This window comes from Antechinus flavipes, chromosome 5 (assembly GCF_016432865.1).
Source record: "Antechinus flavipes isolate AdamAnt ecotype Samford, QLD, Australia chromosome 5, AdamAnt_v2, whole genome shotgun sequence".
Lineage (NCBI taxonomy): Eukaryota > Metazoa > Chordata > Mammalia > Dasyuromorphia > Dasyuridae > Antechinus > Antechinus flavipes.
In genome coordinates, this window is record NC_067402.1 from 275,601,174 (window position 1) to 275,624,384 (window position 23,211).

Consider the following 23,211-nt stretch of genomic DNA (forward strand, 5'->3'; position numbering starts at 1 on the left):
ATATGAATAGATGCAAAAAAAAAAAAAAAAAAAAAAAAGCTTGACAAAATACAACACCTATTTCTGGTAGAAACACTAAACAGCACAGGAATAAATGTAACTTTCCATATTATGACAAGTAATATCTATCTAAAACCAAGACCTAGGCTAGCTTTATATATAATAGAAATAAACTAAAGGCCTTTCCAGTAAGATCACAAGTAAAGTAAGGAAGTCTTTTATCACCTTATTCTTTAAACATTACTAGAGATGTTGAATATAGCAGTGAGACAAGAATAAGACACTGAGAGAATAAGCATAGACAAAAAACAAAATTAACACTTTTGCAAATGATGAGATGGTCTATCTAGAGAATTCTACACTCAAAAAATTAACTGAAACAATTGGTAACTTTAGCAAAATAACAAGATACAAAATAACAACCCACAAGTCCATCAGCCTTTCTATATACTACCAACAAAATCAAGCATGAAGAGATACAAAAGAAAAATTCCATTCACAACTAAAAGATGCATAAAATAAAAGTATGCACATATCTGCTAAAGCACATATAGGAACTATAGTAATAACAACTACAAAACTTTCTTTATAGAAACTAAGACAGATAGTATAATACTGTGATAATATTGCCTATATTAATTTGCTTACTTAGTGCTATTATCAATATAAATTTTTTAAGTTCGTTAGGAAAGTAGAAAAAAAATCAGCAATAATAAAGCTGTTTTAAAGAATAAGATTAAGATTTTCAAGAGAAATAATGGGGGAACAGGAGGAAGGTCTAAGAATATCAGATTTCAAACTATACTACAAAGCAATAATAATCAAAACTATTTAGTATTTGACAAAAAATAGAAAATTCAACAAGTACAAGAGATTAGTTATATAATAGAAAAGCAAATGAACATAGCAATGATGCTTAATAAACACAGAGACTAAAACTACTGACTAAGAATTCTACTAAACAAAAAATTACTGAGAAAATTAAAAAGTAATCTGGGAGAAAATTAGGTTTGGAATAGCATCTCCCATTTTGTACATACACCATGATGAGTTCCAAAAGAATATATATAACTATATATGTGTGTATTTATAAATGTTAAGTATGTGTATATATATCTATTGGTATGTGTGTATATATATTAAAGGTCACATTATAAACAAATTAGAGGATCAAGGAAGAAAATACCTTTCTGCTAACTCTGAAAAAAGGAAAAAGTTGTACCCAATGATTCTTTTAATAACATAAAAGTGAAAACTTGTTGCACAAACAAAAACAATGCAGTTAAAGTTATAAGGGAAACAGTAAAGCATTTAGCATACCATTTATTTAAGCAAACAATTTATTAAGTACCTGCTGTTGTATGCCAGAAACTGAATTAAGTGCTTTACAAATACATCATCTCACTTCATCTTTACAGCTACCTTGTGAAGAAGGTGTAATTGTCATCATCCTTAATTTACAGTTGAGCAAATTATGACAAATAGAGGTTAAATAGTTTGGCCATGGTCACAGCTAGTCAGTTTCTGGTGCCAAAATTGAATTTGAGTCTCTTTCCTCCAGGTTTGTGCTCTATCCAAGACAACGATATACAAGATAAATGCAGAACTGATTCAAATATCTAAGAATGACAGCCATTCTTCCAAGACAACTGATGAAATAAACTGATCAGAATACCTTCAAATAAAGAAATCCAAATGATCAACAGACATATTTTAAAAAGTTTCAAATCACTAAATAATTAGAGATGTGCAAATCAAAACAATTTCAGATTCTACTTCAATATTCATCAGTTTGGGTAGATGACAAAAGAAAAATGACAAAGCCCCCAAGAACACTAAACTTTATATAAAGAGTTAATACTACTGAGCCTATACTCCAAAAATACCACCCCTCCAAAAAAAACCAGGAAAAAGAATTATATATACAAAAATTCTTATAGCATTTTTTTTTTTTTTTGTTATTGCAGCAAAGAACTGGGAACAAAGAGAGTGTCCATTGACTGAGGAATAGCTTAATAGCTGATCTAGAAAAGGAATGGAATATAACTGATGAAATGACAAAAAAAGAAAGCTGGGAACACTTTTTTTGAAACATAAAGATAGAAAAGAACTAAGCCAAAAGAACCATTTATACAATAACGACAATACTGTCGAACACTGAAAGACTTTGGACTAGGATGAGAACATTAGCTAGTCAGAACTCCAGAGACCAGATGATGAGGCTACATCTCTTTATAGGGCAACAATGGAGCCAACATAGAGAATGATAGGCATACATTATGGGGCATGATAAACATGTCGACTTGTTCTGTTTGACTATTTATCTGTTAAAAAGTATTGTATATTTCTTTCAGGGTGAAGGGGAATTAAAAAAAAATTTATTGACAACTATGGATTTTGTGATATTGCGCAAAACAACACTGAACAAGCATAGATCACAAGATTAAAATCTAGACTACAAAGAGAATCTATGCCCCTTACAGTTATACAAATAGGCAATCAAGAAACAGCATGATTGCTCTTCCTCCAGTGCATATGGTCATGTTTAGCAAATACAGTAAAAATATCAGTACTTCCCAAATTCATGTGTAGACTTACTGTGATACTCAAGAATCACTGGCCAGGAATCAGATATAATCCTACCAAAAATTCATAGGGAAGAACAAGAAGAAACGAACAAGAGGAGCAATAATGAAATGTTTTTCATATAAATGGAACAACTAATGGTGAAAAATCAAAGGTTAATCTAGAGTTGTGATTACTGAAATTGAGAGTAGATTTAAAAACACACACACAGTGCTTCTGAAAGCAGAAACCATTTTGATTTTTGTTGCCTCTTTGTATCCCCAGTGCTTAGAACATTGCCTGTCATAGACAGTAGGTACTTAATAATAAATGCCTGTTGACTTACTAGGGAAAAAAAAAAACACATGGAAACAGAAAAAAAAAAAAAAAAAAAGAAACAGAATAGAGAATCCAAAAATAGAATCAAATGTATATAAGAAATCAGTGTTGGGTTTATTAGAGATTCAAACGACAACTTAAAAAAAAAACACCTAGAAAAGCAAATCAAAATTTGTATGTACTTGAACTATTTGGGGAAAAATAGGTACAGATATATAGCTCCTCCCATATACTACTCTGAACTCTACTTGAATCAATGATCCAAGATTTTAAAATTATTTCCAAAATAACTCAAATTTCTTAATATTTACATGTTTTTTTTTTTTTAAATTCTAAAATGGAAGTATATTTATCTCATTTGTGGAGGAAAACTGTTTATCATACAAATGGAATCAAGTAACGGTGACATTTCTTTTTTTGTTTAAAATAAGTTTTTATTGGTATCTTCTGTTTTTCACATCATCCCAGATGTGATTTCCACAGAGTAGATTTCTATCTATAAAGGCAAAAGAAATGTGTATGATAAAAAGACATTTTCCACCCAAAAAAGAAAAGATTAGGAGAAAGTATTTGTGGTAAATACATCTGATCAAAATCTGATATTCAGAATTTATAATGAGCTGGTACATATTTCTGAGAGTCACAATCGTTAACCAACAGTAAGATTGTGACCAAGTGACAACTTTTGAAGGGAGAAATAAAGATTTTTAAGAACTACTTGAAAAATTGCTCAAAAATCTTAAATTAAGAAAAATGATTCTTAAATGATTTTAAAATGACATTTTGTTCCCAAAATGGCAAAAAATAACTAAAAATTAATGTTAATGGGGTTGGAAGGAAATAAGAAATCATACTGTTGTATAATTGACTTTTTGGAGAGCAATCTGGCAAACTACTGATTAAGACATGAGGTATAACATTATAGTGAATTTAGAGATGGCTTTGAAGGATGAAAAATTTCAAGTCTAGCCTCTAACAAACACCAGCTTTGAGAACTTGGTCAAGTCCTTTAATTAAACTCTTGGTGCATCAGATAGTTCTCTAAGCCTCTAAGTTATAGATGGGCAGCTCATCTGTAATGTAAAGGGAAATTTCCAGGACAGGCATTCCCAACATGGTCGAAATCCCAGTTGCAGAACCTGCAGCTCCCAAACAATTCACTTTTATTGAGTTCATTTAGTTTAGAGATTGCTGTTCTCATACACAGCCATCCCAAATAATCTTTCATTTTTCTAGAGCCCATTATCATTTATCAAGAGGGTGTTGTCATTGCTTCCCATTAACAAATAAGGAACATGACACGATGAGAAACAGGTGAAACAATATGTTCCATGTCACCCAGCAAGCCATGTGTCGAGATAGGTTATAACATGAATCACAAATGTAATCTAACTTGTTTTGGTAATGCCATTGTTGGAATTACATCCTAGACATATTAATAAAATAAAAAGGCCTAGAGGTATAAAAGTAGCCTTTGTTGTTTTATGATAAGATAGTAAAAGCCAGAAATAATCAATGATAAATCAAGATATGCTAACAACATAACTATATCATAAAAAGACATTTATACTAAAGAAATTTCATTATATAAAGTAATTATGCTATAAATCCCTCTGTAATACAAATTTACCCTCTCCCTCAATTCCCCTTGCCCCCAACTAATCCATTTTGACTTTTAAATGTTTGGATATTGGGTTCTTAGTAAATAAGGTACATTCTTGGATACTCTATCCATGTAGACATCTGTTTTTATCCCAGATAAACAATTTAAATACTAAGCAAGTTTTTTTACACACCTTCAAAACATTCCAATGCACAGTCAATGATCATTTCTCCATGGATGAACAGGTACATTATCGATAAACTTGGCAGATTTCCCAAGATACATTTTTCTTTCTGGTCAGGTTTTCTCCTTACTTTTGGATACTTTCTGGCTGCCTTCTCCCCACACCACCCCTTTTGCCCCCTATTATTTCTATGAAATGAGGAAGCATAAGCAAAGCAACTGAAATATTAACCAAAACAAAAGTTGATGTGGGATGTAGCATCTTGGAAAAAAAAGAAACACAAGGTACACTAGAGTGAGAAAGACTGATTTCTCACAGCATGGCACCCCATGGCCAGTGCTGTACACTACAGAAATGATACAAAAGCCCCAGCCAAGGAAACTGCTATTTGCTGGGTTTAAATTATAGTTCTGAGAAATGCTATCTTAGAAAATATTCTTACCAGGTTAGGGTCATAGTAAGCTTCCTGGGTTGGAGGGATGTTGTTTATCAGAGTGACGTTAGTAGGGAGCATTTTAGAACAATTTATTAACATGTGCTCCAGGCCTGTCAAATCCTATCATGAAAACAAGAAGAACAAAAAGTTAAAAGTATTTCAGCAACTGGCGGCATTTGGTTTTTAATGATATTGTGGCACAGTCAAGTATCCAAAAATAGCTAAAATAATAAAGTTGACCTTGCAACGAAGATAAACACTAAGAAATCATGGGTAGTGCATAGAGCACTGAGAGGCAACTTTGTTAAGTCACAGCAACCACTGATCTACATAACCTGACGGTATCAACCCTGGAAAAAGTTCCTTATCCCAGGGAGGTAAAGGTTGCTCTCTGGACCCTTCCTCCCAAGCCGCAAGTAGTGTAAGGCAGCAAAGTAAATGTTTCATATAAGCCTCCAAGTATCCCTCCAAATGGATAACATATTGAACATCTGAACAAGGTGAATGAAGAGGTATGCATTTGCCAATTTTGGAGACCATGGCCTTTCTCTTTCAGTGTTGTGGCTAGACCTCCATAGCTTTTCAGATCAATACCTCCATTTCAACTCCCATCCCTCCCCATTTTAGGAATGAGACAGAGGAAAGAACAGTGATTCTGCAAAGGACTTAGGGTCAAATCTGATTCTTTCATCTTCCTCAGTTTCAGTTTTCTCACCTATAAAATGATGTTGGACTACATGACCGTTTAGATTGCATCTAATTTAAATCTATGGATCTAGCCCTACTTGGAACAACCCAAAGCTTGAGTGAGGCAAGCCACAGAGTCCCAACGCCTTCTTCCCCATGAAGGGTAAAGAGAAAAAGAAGACCATTTTAAATGCATTTTCAGCATAGCCAATTGCCAGATCTTTTCCAAGTGCTGTGACTCAAAATAATCTGTCATGCTAAAAATACAAACAGGAAAATACAAACTTTAAAAACTAACCAGTCTTAATTCAGGTTATATTCTACTTTGGGCTAAAAAAAAGGAAAAAAAAAAAAAGAAAGGCATAATGACAAGTACTTTTTCCAACAAATGTATATTACTTTTTATTTGGGTAATAACAAAATTTTTATCTATTGAAGGAACAAAAGCAAAATCTTAAAAATCTAAGTTAGCATTTTACAGAAGTAACCTCTACAATCTTTCCTAGTTCTAAATCTATCATCTCACTATAAAATATTAAATTTATTTTATTATTTATTATAATTGTGTAATATCTAAATATATATAATAATTATATATTACATCATTATAATATTAAATTAATAAAATTATAAATTAATTTAAATTTTTAAACATTTAAACATTTGAAGTAGGACATAAAGGTCCATGTGCTTTTCTTCCTAGTGTCCCTCCCCAGAACATACCCAGCCCCAGTAGTGACATATGTAGTTAATACCTGCAAGCTTAAAGGCAGGTCATGAATCCTCGTAGCTAATGTTCGAATCTCCCTGTCTGACAAGATGCCAGAGTGGTCAGTATCAACTTCATCAAAAACTTGAGCAATGTTCAGTGGTTGCAGTGCACTCATGAGATAGTAGAAGTAGGAAAAGGCAAACTGCATGTCTTCGGAATGGCGCACTTTGTGAACTGAAGTCTTATCAAATTCTTCAGGAAACCTAGTGCAAAGACAACACAAGGAAGTCAGAGCTGGCTCCATCCAGAGTATCAGTATGCCATGAGATGTAGAGAGGGCTGAGTTGGTTTGTAATGGCTACAATAACGTAAAAGGTATGTAGAACCTATATCAGATTGCTTACTGTCTCAGGGAGAAGTAAGAAGAGGGAAGGAAGGAGAGAATTTGGAAATTAAAATTAAAAAAAAATCTGAATGTTGAAAATTGTTTAATTAAAATAATTTATAATTAATAATTGTAAAAATAAGTAATGGGAGAGATAAAATCTTAAAAAATATTTATTGTAAGAGACAGCTCCCTGGGCAGATGTGGAGAGGAATGTAGAAAAGGATATAGTTGGAACTGATATAAAAAGCAAGGGTGTCCATTTTTTTGGCTGTTCTTTAAGCAAATCTAGTTTTAATATAGAAATTAAAAAAATAAACTTCAAAAAAATGTCTCTTCCCAACCTACATCTCAACATTCTCATTTCCAGTTACTTCCTACCAGTTCCTCTCTCTTGAATCAAGCAAATTTTTGTTTTGTTCCCCATATTGCATGTGTTCATTTTCTGTTTGACATCATTACCGGTCAGGTCATTCCCCTACCACAAAAAGGCTTCCGACTTCTTTTTATTACAATCTTTCTTCACCTTCAAGTTATGTTTAACATGTTCTCGCTCCCAGAATCCTTCACTGGTGAATGCTTTCACAGGTAGCAACAGTACCTCTGGGAGACCAGAAAGCTTTAGACTGGCTGTACACTTTGAGCATCACAGCTGTCAAGACAACGTTAACCTTATAATCACTTATCTTTAACAGTTTTCTATTTACTTATACTCTGACTGATAGAGCAAGCACTTTGGCTTCACTGTCCCCTACAAAGCCAGCTATATCTTCTCCTTAGAGTTCTAAAACTACCTATGAAAGGTAGGGGTGTTTCTGTTCTACTGGTGTTGTCTTAGAGCAAAGGGTGTCTATTTTTTTTAAAGTGAAAAAAATTTTTTTATAGAGATGAATGGTTTAAATAACTAGTTCCACATATTACTAAATATTCCTCCTACAAATCCAACAGAGTGGATATTTAAGTCTAGAAACAAGCATTTTTACTCACATATCCTGCAGTTCTTGCATAACAATGCGGTCAATCATATGAGGCATATGGGCAGGAACTTTCCGAGATGTAAATCCAAACTTGCTATTTAGAATTTTATTTACATATCGGAGAGAATCGGCAAATGTATCTTTGAGTTGTCTTCCAACATATTTGCTTTCTGTAAAGTACGACAACTGTTTCTTTAGTGATTCTTCTTCCTAAGAAATCCATAAAAATAAAGAAGATTTTAAAAATAAAAATGATTGAAAGGAAGAGAACTGGGTAATATTTTATAAAAAGAAGTAATACTGATCAGTGAAGGAAAACTCCAATATTCTAAGTTTAAGATAAAATGGCTGTGAGGGATCCTCTCGGGCTTCCTGGACATCCTTGAAGGAACAGTTGTGAGAGTAACCGTATTTGCAAACATTATTTATGGAATGGACACATTTTGCTTTTCTGCTGATATTCAAATCTGTGTCTGTATCCCGAAGGACACACATTAATAGAAGTTAATATGGGCAAGTTAACTGTAGCTAGAAAGAAGGAACGGAAGTCAATATAAATAAGTTAATTGTAGCTATAAAGAAGGGTGGTTCCCGAAGACTTCAGCCATCTGCTGGAAGCCACCAAGGTTTCTTGCCTTAGCAAATATTAAATGGAGAGGCCAAACTGTCCATAAATATGGCAGGGGCCCCGGAGACTTCCTTTTACTAAGGCAGCAATGGGAACAGTTAAAAGAGCCTGAGCCTGAAACAGACAACAAGGAGGGCTGGGAGGAGGTTGGTCCTCTCGGCACAGACTGCCTAACTGGGAGAAACCATCGAACCAGACGTGTTAGTGCTGGCAGCCACAACCCTAAGGAAGCAGAGGAAACCAAGGTTTGCAAAGACTTGGGGACAGAGTCAAGGCTTCCCACCTGGACCTTTCCCCACACCGCACTATAGCGCCACCTGTTGTTGCCAGTTAGAATCGCTGTGCAGGCAGTAGTGGATAGAGAAGTGGTCTCAGAATCCAGAAGGTCTGCCTCCCAGAGCACCAGGCCAGGGCGGTCCCAGAGGCTCCTGGCAGGAGCTTCCGCCCTGAGACTTGCCAGCACTGAGTGGAAGCCTGTGCCCCGACTGAGCCCCTCCACCCAGAGTCTTCCTTCTCTCTGCCCGCCCGGCTCCTCCAGCACCTCCTCCCCACCGCAGCCCCCTCCCTTCTGATCTCCATCTTCTGCAGGAAGCGCCCTGTGATCAATGCCCCCAGTCAGGATGAGTAACATGACTTTTCTTCCCTCTAACAGGAGAGGATGACACTTACCTCCAGAAGATCTTGGAAATACTTCCTTTTTTCCCAAGGCAAGAAGCCCGCATAGCTCCCAGCATATTCCTGAAGCTTCCTTCCAGGTACTCCTGCACCATGGCCTGTTTCAGCGTCAGCAGCATGAGCTTCCTGTGAGCCTCCTCCTCCTCCCTCCCTGGCCTTCCCCACGAGCTCCTTGTCCTGGACAGAGGCCGTTCCTCTCAAGCCGGCACGGCCTTCCACTTTCTGAGCGGCCGAAGCAGCTTGGGCCCGGTCCTCGGGTAGCATGTGACCCCGAAGCCCCTCAGCCACCCTGCCAGCCCCTGCAGCTACGAGGCCCGTTCCCTTTGCATTGTGGGCATTTTCTGAATTCTCTTTGGGGAGGTCGCTTTTCACTGGGGCTTGCAGACTCCTGTCCTTTTCCCTTTTTACAAGTGTCACTTCGATGACTTGAGTGGCCCCTTTCAGAAACGGTCTCAACAGGGCCGACTTGGACAGGTTATATCCCTTCAGAGTAATGTCCCCAGCCTCCAGCTTTACATCCAGCTTCTTCAGACTCAATTGAACTTCTTTGGGGAGTTCAGAAATATTTACAAGGGGCATTTTTATAGTTTCCTGAACATCCTCTGCATGTTTCTTGTACTTTGGGAAGCGTTTTTCTTCTGGAACATCTTCAAATAGGATTTCTGCCTCTGGCAGAGGTGTAATAGGACTAGCCAAACTGGAACGAGGCTTCTGGGTGGTAACATTGGACTTCGGCTCCTCCCTAGTGTCTACTTCCACCGTGATCTGCATTTTGAACTCCTGGTTGTTTTGATTTTGAAATGTGAGGTTGAAATGTATAACGGTGGCATTCATGCCACTGTGCAGGATGAGGTGGATGGTCTTCCACTTGTTGGCCACAGAGGCATGGCGGATGACTGGACTGTCACTGTAGGCACCCTCAATTCCTCTTTTGGCTATCTCAGCAAAGCTGAAATAGGGGAGACATTCGCCCTTGGGGATAATGTAGTGAGTCTGGTTCGCAATGAGAGTCACCTTGTATAATTCATCAAAATGATCTAGAAAAAATACCACAACACTTAAATATTCTGCTTTGGCAGAGGAAAGTTCAGTCTTGGGAGTTCCCTGCACCAAAGAATTCACAGATCTGGTATGAGAAAAAATGGTGCATGGAAAACCTTTTTTCCTTCCTTTCTCTTCACTTCTCACTGCTAGCCTGAGGGCAAGCTTAAAACACTCACTTGAAACTGAGGCCATCTCCACAGGTTCTCTTGGGAATTTTCCTTTGGGTTTCAGCCCTCAGGACTTTATCTACTCCCAACTAGAAGGGATTCTGGGGCAGCTAGGTAGTGCAGTAGACAAAGCACCAACCCTGAAGTCAGGAGGACCTGAGTTCAAATCTAGGTCAGACACTTCCTAGCTGTGTGACCCTGGGCAACTCACTTAACCCCAATTGCCTCAGCTAAAAAAAAAAAAAAGAAATCCTTTTCTAATCCCTCCCAAAAATTCTCTGTGCCTTACTTGGTGATGGCGCTCTCTGATGAACTCAGAACATTTTAATTTCTCCTATATATGCATATGTATTTGCTGGGAAAATGTAAGTTCCCTGAAGACAGGCAAAGTATCCATTTTCACTTCTATATCCCCAGCACCCAATGCCTAGAACACCTAGCATTACATGGAACCCAGACACGACACTATGCCAGTGTATTCCAATGACCAATTTCATCTTTCTGAACATTTCTAGTGCAATACATTCAAGCAAAATTTTATAGAGCTATCAATATGATCCCATTCTGAAGCTTTTTATCATTGCTAACTATTTTTCTGTGAGTGTGTGTAGTGTATGCACACACATATATATATACACACACAGACATACACATAAACATGTGTGTGTGTGTGTGTGTGTATAATAAAGAGAGAAGAGAGAAAAGAAAGAGATTGAGGGAGAGAAGTCGGAGAGACAGAGACAAAGGAAATAGAAAGGGAGGAAGAGAGAGAGAAACAGACAAGAGACAGAGATTTGTCATTATTTTTGAAAGCTAAGACAGACTTCTTTGGCTAAAGTAACTGAATGGCAGTAATAGCAGGAAATAGAAATAGCAGGAAAAGAAACTTGCTTAGTTTACATACTATTGTAATGAACTGTGTCCTTTTCTCAGTCCCATCTTAGAAAGTACCATGTTTTGGTTCTCAGCCAAATGTAATCTTGCAGATAAGAGTCTCTCAAGAAAAAGTACCCAGTCCTTTTTCACAATATACTCATCCCTTCCCTCAGCAGGCCACATACCTTGTCCACAATCACCAGCGTCAAATCCACAAGACAACACATTGCATGCCTGATCACAGAACTTATCGGCAAGCCAAGAATTAGCACATCCTTGGTTACAGTAAGAGATACCACTAATTCCACCACCAAAGTGCCATGGAGGTCCAACCGCCCCGCCGCCGTGGCCACCTCCTCCAGCAGGATATCGACTGCTGCCACTGTTCCCTGAAAGAGAAGAGACTGATACTCACTGCCCTTTTTTGAAAATGGAATGCACTTATTCTGTTCTGTTTCTCATCTCCCACCTCTGTGCCTCTGCCCTTGATGGTCCCCAGCTTGTCTCTACCACACAGAACACCTTTTCCTTCAAGATGTAACAAACACCCTCTATGCAGCCTCTTCCTCTCTCCTCCAATTGTTAGGGCTCCCCCTATCTAAGTGCCCCGTATTTACCTTCTTAGAATTTATTCCACATACACGTTTGCTGCCTCCCTCAATAGAAGGCAAGATCCTTGAAGCATGTGTATCCCTTGTGTCCCGGGCTCTCACCCAGCACAATGCCTGGCACCCAGTGCAGCAGGAGCCCAGGTCCTAGTCCTGATTCAGCGGAGGTCCAGCCACAGGCAGATCCCTCCTGAGGCTCAGGGACCTCACCTCCAAAGCAGACACCGCTGAGCACCTCTTTGTTGTTTTGTTGATTACTCCTTTCAGTCCTGTCTGACTCCATGATCCCCCTTGGGGTTTTCTCAGAGTGCTTCACCGTTTCCTTCTACAGCTCATTTTATATATAAGGAAACTGAGGCAAACAGGATTAAATGACTTGTGCAGGATCACAGCCAGGAAATGTCCAAGGTCAAACTTGAACTTGAGCTTCCTGAATGACTCTGAGCCAGGCACTCTCTCCACTGCGCCTCCTGGCTGGGCTTTGTAGACCTTATCACCATTACATTCTTTAAGAAAACTCCAACAAAAGTCCCGGCTCAGTACTGAGGCATTCTAAACTTAAGTCACTTTAAATAAGTAAAAGGTTTCCCCAGATTTCAAGACAACCCAGAGGAATATCTTCTAAGTAAAATAGGAGACCAGGTCCAGAACAGATCTGTAAATAACTGCACAAGCTCTAAGCTGTCTGCTTTATGAGTGTCAATAAAAAATATCACCTAGCTGCTTTTGCACCCTTTCTTACCAATGCAGTCTCCTCCATCCCAATCACATGCAGAGTTATTACAAGCCTTATCACAGTAACCATCTTTAATCCAGGAACCAGGGCAGCCCTCAGCACAGTTGGGAACAGGCCAAGTCAAATAAACCTATGGAAAATAAGAGATATTTTAAATTTCTTTTATCTCCACCTAGTCAGGACTCCAAAAAACTACCTACTGGATACTTAGAAAAAATCAAGTGGTAGATGCTGTCAAATCTCAACTAATCCAGATTTTGCTTCCAAGATCACTAACATCAACTAGAGTATTTGGTTTAGCTACTTGTTCTGAAGATCGCTCTTCCATCTTCTTCTTTCTCTTCCCTTCTCCTTCCCCAATCTCCTTCTTTCTCTGTGCCCCTCTCTCACTTTCTCTCCCTCCTTTTCTCTCCTTTCCCCACCCCACCCGAACTCTAACTCTAGCTCCCCTCCTTCCCTTCCCTTACTTTAATTACTCTGCCTATAGCCAGCATCTCACTTCAGCTTCTTGAAATCTAAACGTTTAATGACCATTCCTGAGTCTAGAAAAAGTGGGGTAAGCTCTGTTTCTGCCATTGCTTTATCATCACTTAGAAAGGAGCTACTTCCACATTTTTACATCTAAAGATTCTGATAAAGGTCTCATTTCTAAAATATATAGAGAATTGACTCAAATTTATAATAATTCAAGCGATTCTTCAATTGATAAACGGTCAAAGGATATGAACAGACAATTTTCAGATGAAGAACTGAAACTTTCTAGTCACATGAAAAGGTACTCCAAATCACTATTGATCAAAGAAATGCAAATTAAGAAAACTCTGAGATACCACTACACATCTATCACTATCACTATCAGATTGGCTAAGATGACAGGAAACAATAATGACCAATGTTGGAGGAGATGTGGGAAAACTGGGACACTGATGCATTGTTGGTGGAGTTGTGAATGGATCCAACCATTCTGGAGAGCAATTTGGAACTACGCTCAAAAAGTTATCAAACTTGATTCAAACCAATTCCAATTGCTCAGTAATGAAGAGAATCAGCTACACCCAGAGAGAGAACTATGGGAAATGAGTGTGGACCACAACATAGCATTTCCGCTCTTTCTGTTATTGTTTGCTTGCATTTTTGTTTTTTTTACCTTTTTTCTAGATGCGATTTTTCTTGTGCAGGAAAATAATTGTATAAATATGTATACATATATTGTATTTAACATATACTTTAACATATTTAACATGTATTAGACTACCTGCCATGTAAAAGAGGGGGTTGGAGGAAGGAGGGGAAAAGGTGGAACAGAAGGGTTTTGCAAGGATCAATGTTGAAAAATTACCTATGCATGTTTTATAAATAAAAAGGTATAATAATTTTTTTAAAAGTTATCAAACTGTGCATGACCTTTGGTCCAGCAGTGTTTTTACTGGGCTTATATCCCAAAGATATCTTAAAGGAGGGAAAGGGCCCAACATGTGCAAAAATGTTTGTAGTGGCAAGAAACTGGAAACTGAGCGGATGCCCATCAGTTGGAGAATGGCTGAATAAATTATGGTATATGCATGTTAGGGAATATTTTTGTTTTGTAAGAAACAACCAGCAAGATGATTTCAGAGAGGCCTGGAGAGACTTATACGAACTAATGCTGAATGAGTAAAAGCAGGAGATCATTATACACAATAACAACAAGACTATCTAACGATTGATTCTAATGGACGTGGCTCTCTTCAACCATGAGATGATTCAAACCAATTCCACTTGTTTAGTGATGAAGAGAGTCAGCTACACCCAGAGAGAGAACCCTGGGAACAGAGTGTGGAACACAACATAGCATTCTCACTCTCTCTATTGTTATTTGCTTACATTTTGTTTATTTTCTCAAGTTTTTCTTTTTCTTCCTTCTTGATCTTAATTTTTCTTGTCCAGCAAGATAACTGTATAAATGTGTGTGTGTGTGTGTGTGTGTGTATATATATATGTATATCCAATATATATATATATATTGGATTTAACATGTATTTTAACATATTTAACATATTTAACATGTATTAGACTATCTCCCAGCTGTGGGGGAAGGGGGTGAGGGAAAGGAGAGGAAAATTTGGTTTTACAAGGGTCAATGTTGAAAAAATTATCCATGCATATATTCTGTAAATAAAAAGCTTTGATAAAAAAAAAAGAAAGAAAGAAAGGAAGGAAGGAGATATTTCCTAGCAATTAAGTGTCACTCTAAGGGAAATAGACTGATTGCCAGCTTCTCCTCTAAGTGCAGAGTACTGATCCTGGAAGGGAGCACGGCATCTCTCCCAGCCCCAGAGCATCCCTACATGAGCTCATCCAGAGGCTCCCCAGAACATCTGTTCCTAGGCTCATGCAAAGACTCCCCAGAGCATCCCTGATTGAGCTCATCAATCATCTCCCCAAAACATCCCTGCCTGGGCTTGTTCAGATGCTCCCCAGAGAATCCCTTCCTAGGCTTATACAGCATCTTCCCAGAACATCCCTGCCTGAGCTTGTCAAGCATCTCCCAAGAACATCCCTGCCTAGGCTCATCCAAAGGCTCCCCTGGCCAGAGTATCCCTGCTTGGACTCATCCAGAGACTACCCAGAGAATCCCTGCCTACACTCATCTAGCATCTTCCCTGCCCATTCCTGCCTGAGCTTGTCCAGCATCTGCCAAGAACATCCCTGCCTGGGCTCATCCAGAGGCCTCCCTGGCCCAACAAACCCCTGCCTGTATACTCCTACTTTCCGATGGCTGACAGAGACCTCCCCGCTTCCCAAATAGTTCCTTCCCCTCCTCCAGCCTCCTCACACTGCACCTCACTAGTACCCTCCAGGGACTCACAGAGTAAGAACAGCTCTTGCTTTTCCACAGGACAACCCTTCAGGGCCAAGATGACTGCCAGGCTTCTTTAAGGACTCCAGGCCATGGCATGTGTCTCCTAATTTCCCCAATTCCCTTATTCACCTCATCTACAATTCACATTAAGAGCAGTCCCAAGACCTAAAACATTCTGTAGACGGGGTCTAGCTAGATGCTAATTGCCTCTCCTGCTCAGCCTCCCTTGTGGTGCTTGTGCTGATAGGACCACAGCAGGACTGACTCCCTCTTCTGACTGCACCTCTCCCTGAGTGCAGTGACTTATCTCAGGGGCCTCTGGGAGCCCTGTCTCCTCTCTGATGCAGATCTGCAGTGTGTACATCTCCAAGTCTTTTTCCATTCAACTGTTCTCACATCTTGCCCAGGAGGTATCCACAGGTGGGATTTCCCTTTTCCTTACTACAAATGGCCTCTGGGTTCTAATCTGATGGGATCATCGAACAGAATTTAGAACTGAGAGTTATTTTAGAGGTCCTTACTCTCATTTTAGAAGTGAAGTAATTGATGCTGAGTTGATTCAGGTAGGACAGAACTGCGATGTAACCTCAGGTCCTCAGATACTCTGAGTAGATGAATGCCTAGCCCTCCCAAAAGCCATTTGTCTAAGGGTCATATTCACATTCCAGAAGGTCAATCATAATGGGCATGGACCAGCGGGATTACATCTCATCCAAAAAAGAGTATGAACAACCTAATTCCATTCACTTCCTCCTAAATTCCCAACAGAACAAAGCTTTTTGTTTTTTTTAATTATAGCTTTTTATTTACAAGGTATATGCATGGGTAATTTTTCAGCATTGACAATTGCGAAACCTTTTGTTCCAATTTTTTCCTTCCTTCTCCCTACTCCCTCCCCCAGATGGCAGGTTGACCAATACATGTTATATATGTTAAAGTATATGTTAAATACAATATATGTATACATGTCCATACAGTTATTTTGCTGTACAAAAAGTATCGGACTTTGAAATAGTGTATAATTAACCTATGAAGGAAATCAAAAATGCAGGCGGACAAAAATAGAGGGATTGGGAATTCTATGTAGAATTCCTGTATACTCGTTTCCCAGAGTTCTTTCACTGGGCATAGCTGGTTCAGTTCATTGCTGCTCTATTGGAACTGATTTGGTTCATCTCATTGTTGCAGAAGGCCACGTCCATCAGAATTGATCATCATATAGTATTGTTGTGGAAGTATATAATGATCTCCTGGTCCTGCTCATTTCACTCAGCATTAGCAGAACAAAGCTTTTTTAAAATAATTTTTTTCCTTGAAAATGAGACGGCTCATCAACTTTCAGATGAAGAAATTGAAACTATTTGTAGTCACATGAAAAGTTGCTTCAAATCACTATTGATCAGAGAAATTCAAATTAAGCCAAAGCTGAGATACCACTAAACACCTCTCAGATTGGCTAAGATGACAGGAAAAGATAATGATGAATGTTGGAGAGGATGCAGGAAAACTGGGACACTAATACATTGTTGGTGGTGTTGTGAATACATCCAGCCATTCTGGAGAGCAATTTAGAATTATGCTCAAAAAGTTATCAAACTGTGCCTACCTTTTGATCTAGCAGTGTTACTATTGGGTTCATATCCCAAAGAGATTTTAAAGAAGAGAAAGGGACCTGTATGTTCAAGAATGTTTGTGGCAGCCCTTTTTGTAGTGGCCAGAAACTGAAAACTGAGTGGATGCTCATCAATTGGAGAATGGCTGAATAAAATGTGGTACATGAATATTATGGAATATTATTGTTCTGTAAGAAATGACCAGTAGGATGATTTCAGAAAGGCCTGGAGAGAGAGACTTACATGAACTGATACTGAACGAAATGAGCAGAACAAGGAGATCATTGTACACGGCAACAAGAAGAGTATACGATAATCAACTTTGATGGACATGGCTCTCTTCAACAATGAGATGATTCAAACCAGATCCAATTGGATCTACAAACATCCAATCAGAGACGAAGAGAGCCATCTACACCCAGAGAAAGAACCATGGGAACAGAGTGTGGACCACAACATAGCATTTTCATGCTTTCTGTTGATGTTTGCTTGCATTTTCTTTTCCTTCTCAGATTTTTTTCTTTCTAGATCTGATTTTTCTTGTGTAGCAAGATAACTATATGATTATTTATCCATATATTAGATTTAACATATATTTTAACATATTTAACATGTATTGGACTACCTGCCATCTAGGAGAAAGGGTTGGGGGAAGGAGGGGAAAATGTGGAACAGAAAGTTTTGCAATGGTAAATGTTGAAAAATTATCCACGCATATGTTTTGTAAATAAAAAGTTTTAAAATAAATTAATTTTTTTTAAAAAAGAAAGAAAATGAGACTGTTCTGGAAAATGTTTATACAATCCTCTCTCATAATTGGCAAACAGTTAGATGAAAGCTCAATATTAACTTTTATAACTTTAATATTCTATCATAAATTTGAATAGAAACTCTTAAACTAGCTAAGGAATTGTGATATTCTCTGCATTTTAAAAGTCCTAAGTGATACGAAGCTATTTCCCAAAAATAATAAATAAAATATATACATATATATTTAAAGAAGCCTACAGGATTGATATAAGTCATTACTTTAAATGGAATGGCAGCTCTCTCTGGACAATCAGGACAAGAGTGGATGTCATTAATACAAATTATTTGGGAGAGATACATTTTCAGTCTTTTACTGTCATTTTTTTTACTTTGATGATTTTCTAAATTGCTGAGCATGGAGCACCTCAAAGACCCTCTGCTGCTAATGGAGGGTTTGTTCCCTCCATTCCTTGACAGGGGGTTTCGATCATTATTGTGGCCAAAAGTTATTAGCTCATGCCCAGCATTCAGGTGTGGAAGTGACTCAATAAACGATCAACTGCCCTATGGTTTGACTTCACATCTAGGCAGGAACTTTTTCTCAGCTTTACTCACCTTCTGACCTTTGGAGTGACTGTAAAAATCATCTGGCCAGACATCCTTCCCAAACATCACATCATCATTTAAGTAAATAAATTTCTGCGACAGCCCTTCAATCCGATGGATGTGACTTTCAATAGCAGGGGAGCTAAAAGTAGGCAAGTGACTTAAATTCCGAAACACCTCCTATGAAGACAAAGCAGAAGGATTGGGCTCTTTTGTCACAAGTCAATATACTCTTTATAGGTCCCCTAGTAATTACTCAAGAACCAATTTCCCTTGACTTATAGGACAGCTGCATGTTGCCAAGGGAAGGATACCCTTAAACACCTTCCCTGCAGGGCAGCAGCCTCCTCAGAAGGCCTCCCTTCTCATCTCCTCACTTGGTCCTCCACTGTTTTTTTGTGATTCTGGTGATCTGAAACCTGAGTACAAATCACAGATCAGGAAATAAATTTCCCATCAGAATCCAAAGTTAAAGACCACTTACCTGATGTGTTACTATAGTAATCCGAGGGTTATCAAGATTCAGCCAGGAAGGAATCTGCCCATTGGTTACGATGAAGATATTTCTCACCCAGGGAGCGTGCTTCTCTACGGACCTCAGAGAGTATCTCAGCTCTTCGTTATCTTCAAAACGACTGGCAGAGATATCTTCATCCTGTTTGGACTGCAAGAACCACGGAGCCTGTTAAGTTATGCTCTCAGCACAGAGCTGAGAAAGGAAGCTTTACACATGTGTCAGCAGCTGTCCCACAGGCTCCTTTCTTCCCTTCTGCCCCCTGCTGAAGCTGGGATTAGAGATAGGAACAGCTTGGGAATCTGGGCAAGTCACAGTATCTGTCAATTGGCTGTAGGCTGCAGTAACTGTTGTGGCCCCAGCCAGGTAATTCTCCATTGCTCCTTTCAGAGACTTGACTGCTAACTTTTAAAAACCCCTCCCATTCCGTACCTGACTGATGGCACTGAGATCCCATAACAAATAGGCAGGACTGAGAGTCAGCTCTTTTCCCTCAATGGTCATGTTCTTCTTAGCTTGCTTATTCAATTCCTGGAAACCTCTGGGGTTATTCAATTTGAGAAGAGCCACGCTGGCTTCTGAATACAACTGCAACTACACAGGAATAAAATAAGAAATAATAAGCTAACAGGGGAAAAAAAAGAGTCACCTGAGACTTTCCAAATCCATGTTTCTCAATGTATTTCCTCAACACCATTAGTTGTGGAGGAATAATCGCCCAAAAGGAAGGCTGGAGTGTCACCAGGTCATTAGCCCTGAATCCACAGACTCTGTGTCTTCCCACAGGGACTGCTGGAGAACTGCTCTCAGTGCAGATGACAACAGGTTTCTGAATGAGGACCCAGCAGCTGGCAGACAAGGCCAAGGGCCTGCTGGAAGCTCCATGGAGGGTTCCCCACATGGTAGACCTGGTGTGGTGCAGCTGATGCCGTAACTCAGTCTGCTGGGGGACAGCCAATGAAAGGTACTAGGGATGAAGGACACAAATGATGCTGGGAAAAAGATGGGCCTGTGTGTGTTTACATAGGGGTCTCCAGAGGGGGATAAATTCTAAACCACTTATCCCCTGAAATGTACAATTTGCCTTTCTTTTGTAAGGGAATACCACAGCAATGCTACTTTTCTTATCAGTCATTATTAGGTTGTTTTGGGGACTCAAATGATAAGAATGAAGGTTGGAAGAAAGGTAAAAGAGGAAAGCTACCTTTGTAGCACTGACAAAGACATAGATGCTGCCAGAGTTATGGTGATGGAAAATATGGGAAGGAGGAACAGGTCAAACATCACTCAATCAATCCAGAACTATGGCTCCTAAGCCAGAAAACAAACATGAGATGTGAGGGATGAGTCGGACACCTCTTCCCCACTTATATCATCACCTAGCAAAGACCCAACACAATCAGATGCAGTATTCTGGTCCATTAATTCTTCATAAAAGAAGACTCATTCCTGATAACAGGAGACCCAGGGAAACCAGGCTTGTCAGGCAAGAGCACTACTAACTCAATCTAACAGGTGCTACCTGGGAATTTAAGGAGGGAATAAAATGCCCACACAGACCTGTAAAGGCAGCCATTATAGAAAACAGAATGATGCATAAAGAATATTGGAGCAAGCGTCACAGGGGTATTGGGCATGTACCCAGAAATCCCTAATTTTCACAAGAAAATGAGAGGAAACAGGACTGAGGACAAAGCCACCCAAAGGTGTGGTTTGGCACACTAAGTTTGAAACTGCCCCAAGGCTTTTGCAAGTCCCAGTATGTGCAGTATGACACAAAATGTCAAATCACATAATATGGGTAAGAAAGGGAATGTAAAGCAATACTCAAGGAGCTGACTGTGATCTTATCCCCTGAGAGGCAGCAGAACGGAGGATAGAGAACGCCTAGGTTTGAAACCAGCCACCAACCCAGTGGGCTGTGGTCCCTGGACGAGGGGCTTAACTTCTCAGTGTAAGTGGCAGCACATGGAACATCGGGAATGCTAAAGGGAATTTTCTCCTCAAGTGTTCTCTAACCCAGTGGAATCAAACTCAAACTTAATAAAAAATACATAAAGGTCTGTGCAAGCCACATATTGACTTAAAAATAGTATCTATGTTGCACTGTAGGCTTATCTACCCTGTTAAATATTTCCCAATGACATTTTAATCTGGTTCAGGCCATACCTGGGAAGGCTGCGGGCTGCACGCAGCTCAGACCATGGATTTGACCCACTTTCCCACACCAATGAAATCACAGGCCCAGGCCCAGTTCATGGCCCTTCTTCCCCTCCACTCCCAGGCCCAAAGCTGACTGGAATACGGCAATGAAAGGGTGCATTCTGCCCTCCCCCATATCCTGAGGAGTTGTCAGGAAAATATGCTTATTAATTCATTCACCAGAGGACAAAACATCGGAAATAGGAGTGGTATAAAGAAAAATGCTGACTTTAGAATTCATCAATTAATTATAAGCTCAAATAAAGTCCCATAACATCACTAAGCCTCAGTTTCCATAATTACACAACATAAACAAGTGGATGAATGAGATGATCTAAGGCTCTCCACAGCTAGCTACAGATCTTATGTCCTATAGTAAGTAGCATGTAGTGGTCCATATAAATGAAAAGGATAGATATTGGACCCCAAATGTGAGAAATCAGTGGATATAGAGGCCAAAGATGAGGAACTTTGGAGAGTCTGGCTTGAGATTTTATCTCTTGGGGGCAGTAAAGTGGCACAGTGGATAGGACACTGGTCCTGGAGTCAGGAGGACCTGAGTTCAAATCCAACTTCAGATACTTACTATGTGCTTCAAAAAAAAAAAGTTTAATTTCTTTTAAGGAAAAGGAAGAAATGAGACAGGAAAGACTCTTACGAGGGATTGCATTCTGAGGTTAAGTCCTAAAGTGGAGTGATGGAAATGACACTGAAGATTGTGAACTCCAGGGAAAGGATTCAGGAAAATACAAGGGCCACACACCAGTCTTTGGGGCTCTGGGATGGCAAACTTCAAAAAAGTCAGAGGGCAGTGCAGCAGAGTGGAGAGGTGGCTGTGTGACCCTGCTCCCAGCAGCAGTGGGACCAGAAGCTGATCAGAGCCACTCTGGCCTTCCTCTAAGGGATCTCCTTACTGTGAGTCTTCTGTGTCAATAAATTTCAGATTGGGAGAAAAAAAATTATTTGAATGGAACAGTAACTAAAAAAGAAAGATAAACTGGATTAATTCTAAGGAAATAACCTGAAATATAGGGATTCAGTGAGCCTGTACTTTGACTTATGTCGCTGAGCCCTCACTCTGCCCCTTGTACCCTGTTCTTCCTTTCTTCTGTCCTCCCTCTTTTGTCACCCAGTCATCTCCTTCAGCCAATCCCACAGATGGCATGGCTGACTACTCAAATGGGCAAGACTGGACTGCTCAGCTTCTCCCCTCAGCATCCTCACCAGCCTTGATCTGATCTTCGTCCCGTGCTGCTCTTGTGCTCCCATCTCCTGTGGCCTTTGGCTCCAGCAGCCACCTTCCTCTTCTGATGGATTCCCACCTCCTCTCTCTATCAGCACCTTCTCCATGCCCAGGGCCTCCCGAGTCTTAGGAAAGCCTTTCCCTGACCCTCAGGCCCATCCAATGTTTCCTCTCTTCTCTGCTTCACTGCCCAAGTCTTCAAAAGAACTATCATCACTCTCATGGTGCCAATGCCCCTTTTCCTGGTGTGACACTTTCCCACCTCCCTACCTTTGTCCATCTGTCCATCTTTGTCTTGACAAAGGAGACCCAAGCTAGGTGGTCAGTGGAGTAAAGGAAAGTCCAGCAGTGGTGACACTGAAGCCTGTGACTGCTAAGGAAAGGACCCAGGGAACTACACCTTTCTACATCTCAGGCCTCTATTCCACCAGGCTAATTTCTCCTCTGTTTCGAATTAGCTTAGCTGACTTGAAATGCCCCCGCAGTTCTGATCTCCACTGCCCTGTCAGCAATGGCCTCCTCTCCCCGCTGCTCAGGAGCATTCAGCAGTCTTTGGGCATATTTCTCCTTATCTCAATCTAGATTACAGCAGGTAGGGCTTCACATAGGGCACCAAGTGTTAAATCCTGCAATTCTCTGTTTACAAGTACTATCGTATGCTTGCACAAACATGCACACTTCCTGTTACTTAATAATAAATCCCTGCAGATCAGAACTGTGAGTCCATAAGGGATGTCACACATGGAACAGCACAGCCGAATCTGGGACATTGTGAACCATATACAATCCCCAACAATCCCACTGAGAAAGAAAAGAAAA

The 23,211-nt window shown here is 39.6% G+C and overlaps 1 protein-coding gene across 2 annotated transcripts in view; it reads right to left on the reverse strand.

Moving 5' to 3' along the window:
* The window catches only part of GNPTAB (N-acetylglucosamine-1-phosphate transferase subunits alpha and beta), a 92,547-nt gene that overhangs the window by 25,169 nt on the left and 44,167 nt on the right, over positions 1-23,211 (reverse strand). For both annotated transcript variants that reach the window (XM_051961054.1, XM_051961055.1), the window contains exons 8-16: positions 19,380-19,541; positions 18,918-19,097; positions 18,443-18,613; positions 12,629-12,752; positions 11,464-11,667; positions 9,186-10,228; positions 7,899-8,098; positions 6,570-6,789; positions 5,134-5,247 (exon numbers count right to left, since the gene is read on the reverse strand). In XM_051961054.1, the coding sequence (XP_051817014.1) occupies positions 5,134-5,247; positions 6,570-6,789; positions 7,899-8,098; positions 9,186-10,228; positions 11,464-11,667; positions 12,629-12,752; positions 18,443-18,613; positions 18,918-19,097; positions 19,380-19,541 (2,418 nt within the window). The remainder of the gene's footprint in view (positions 1-5,133; positions 5,248-6,569; positions 6,790-7,898; positions 8,099-9,185; positions 10,229-11,463; positions 11,668-12,628; positions 12,753-18,442; positions 18,614-18,917; positions 19,098-19,379; positions 19,542-23,211) is intronic.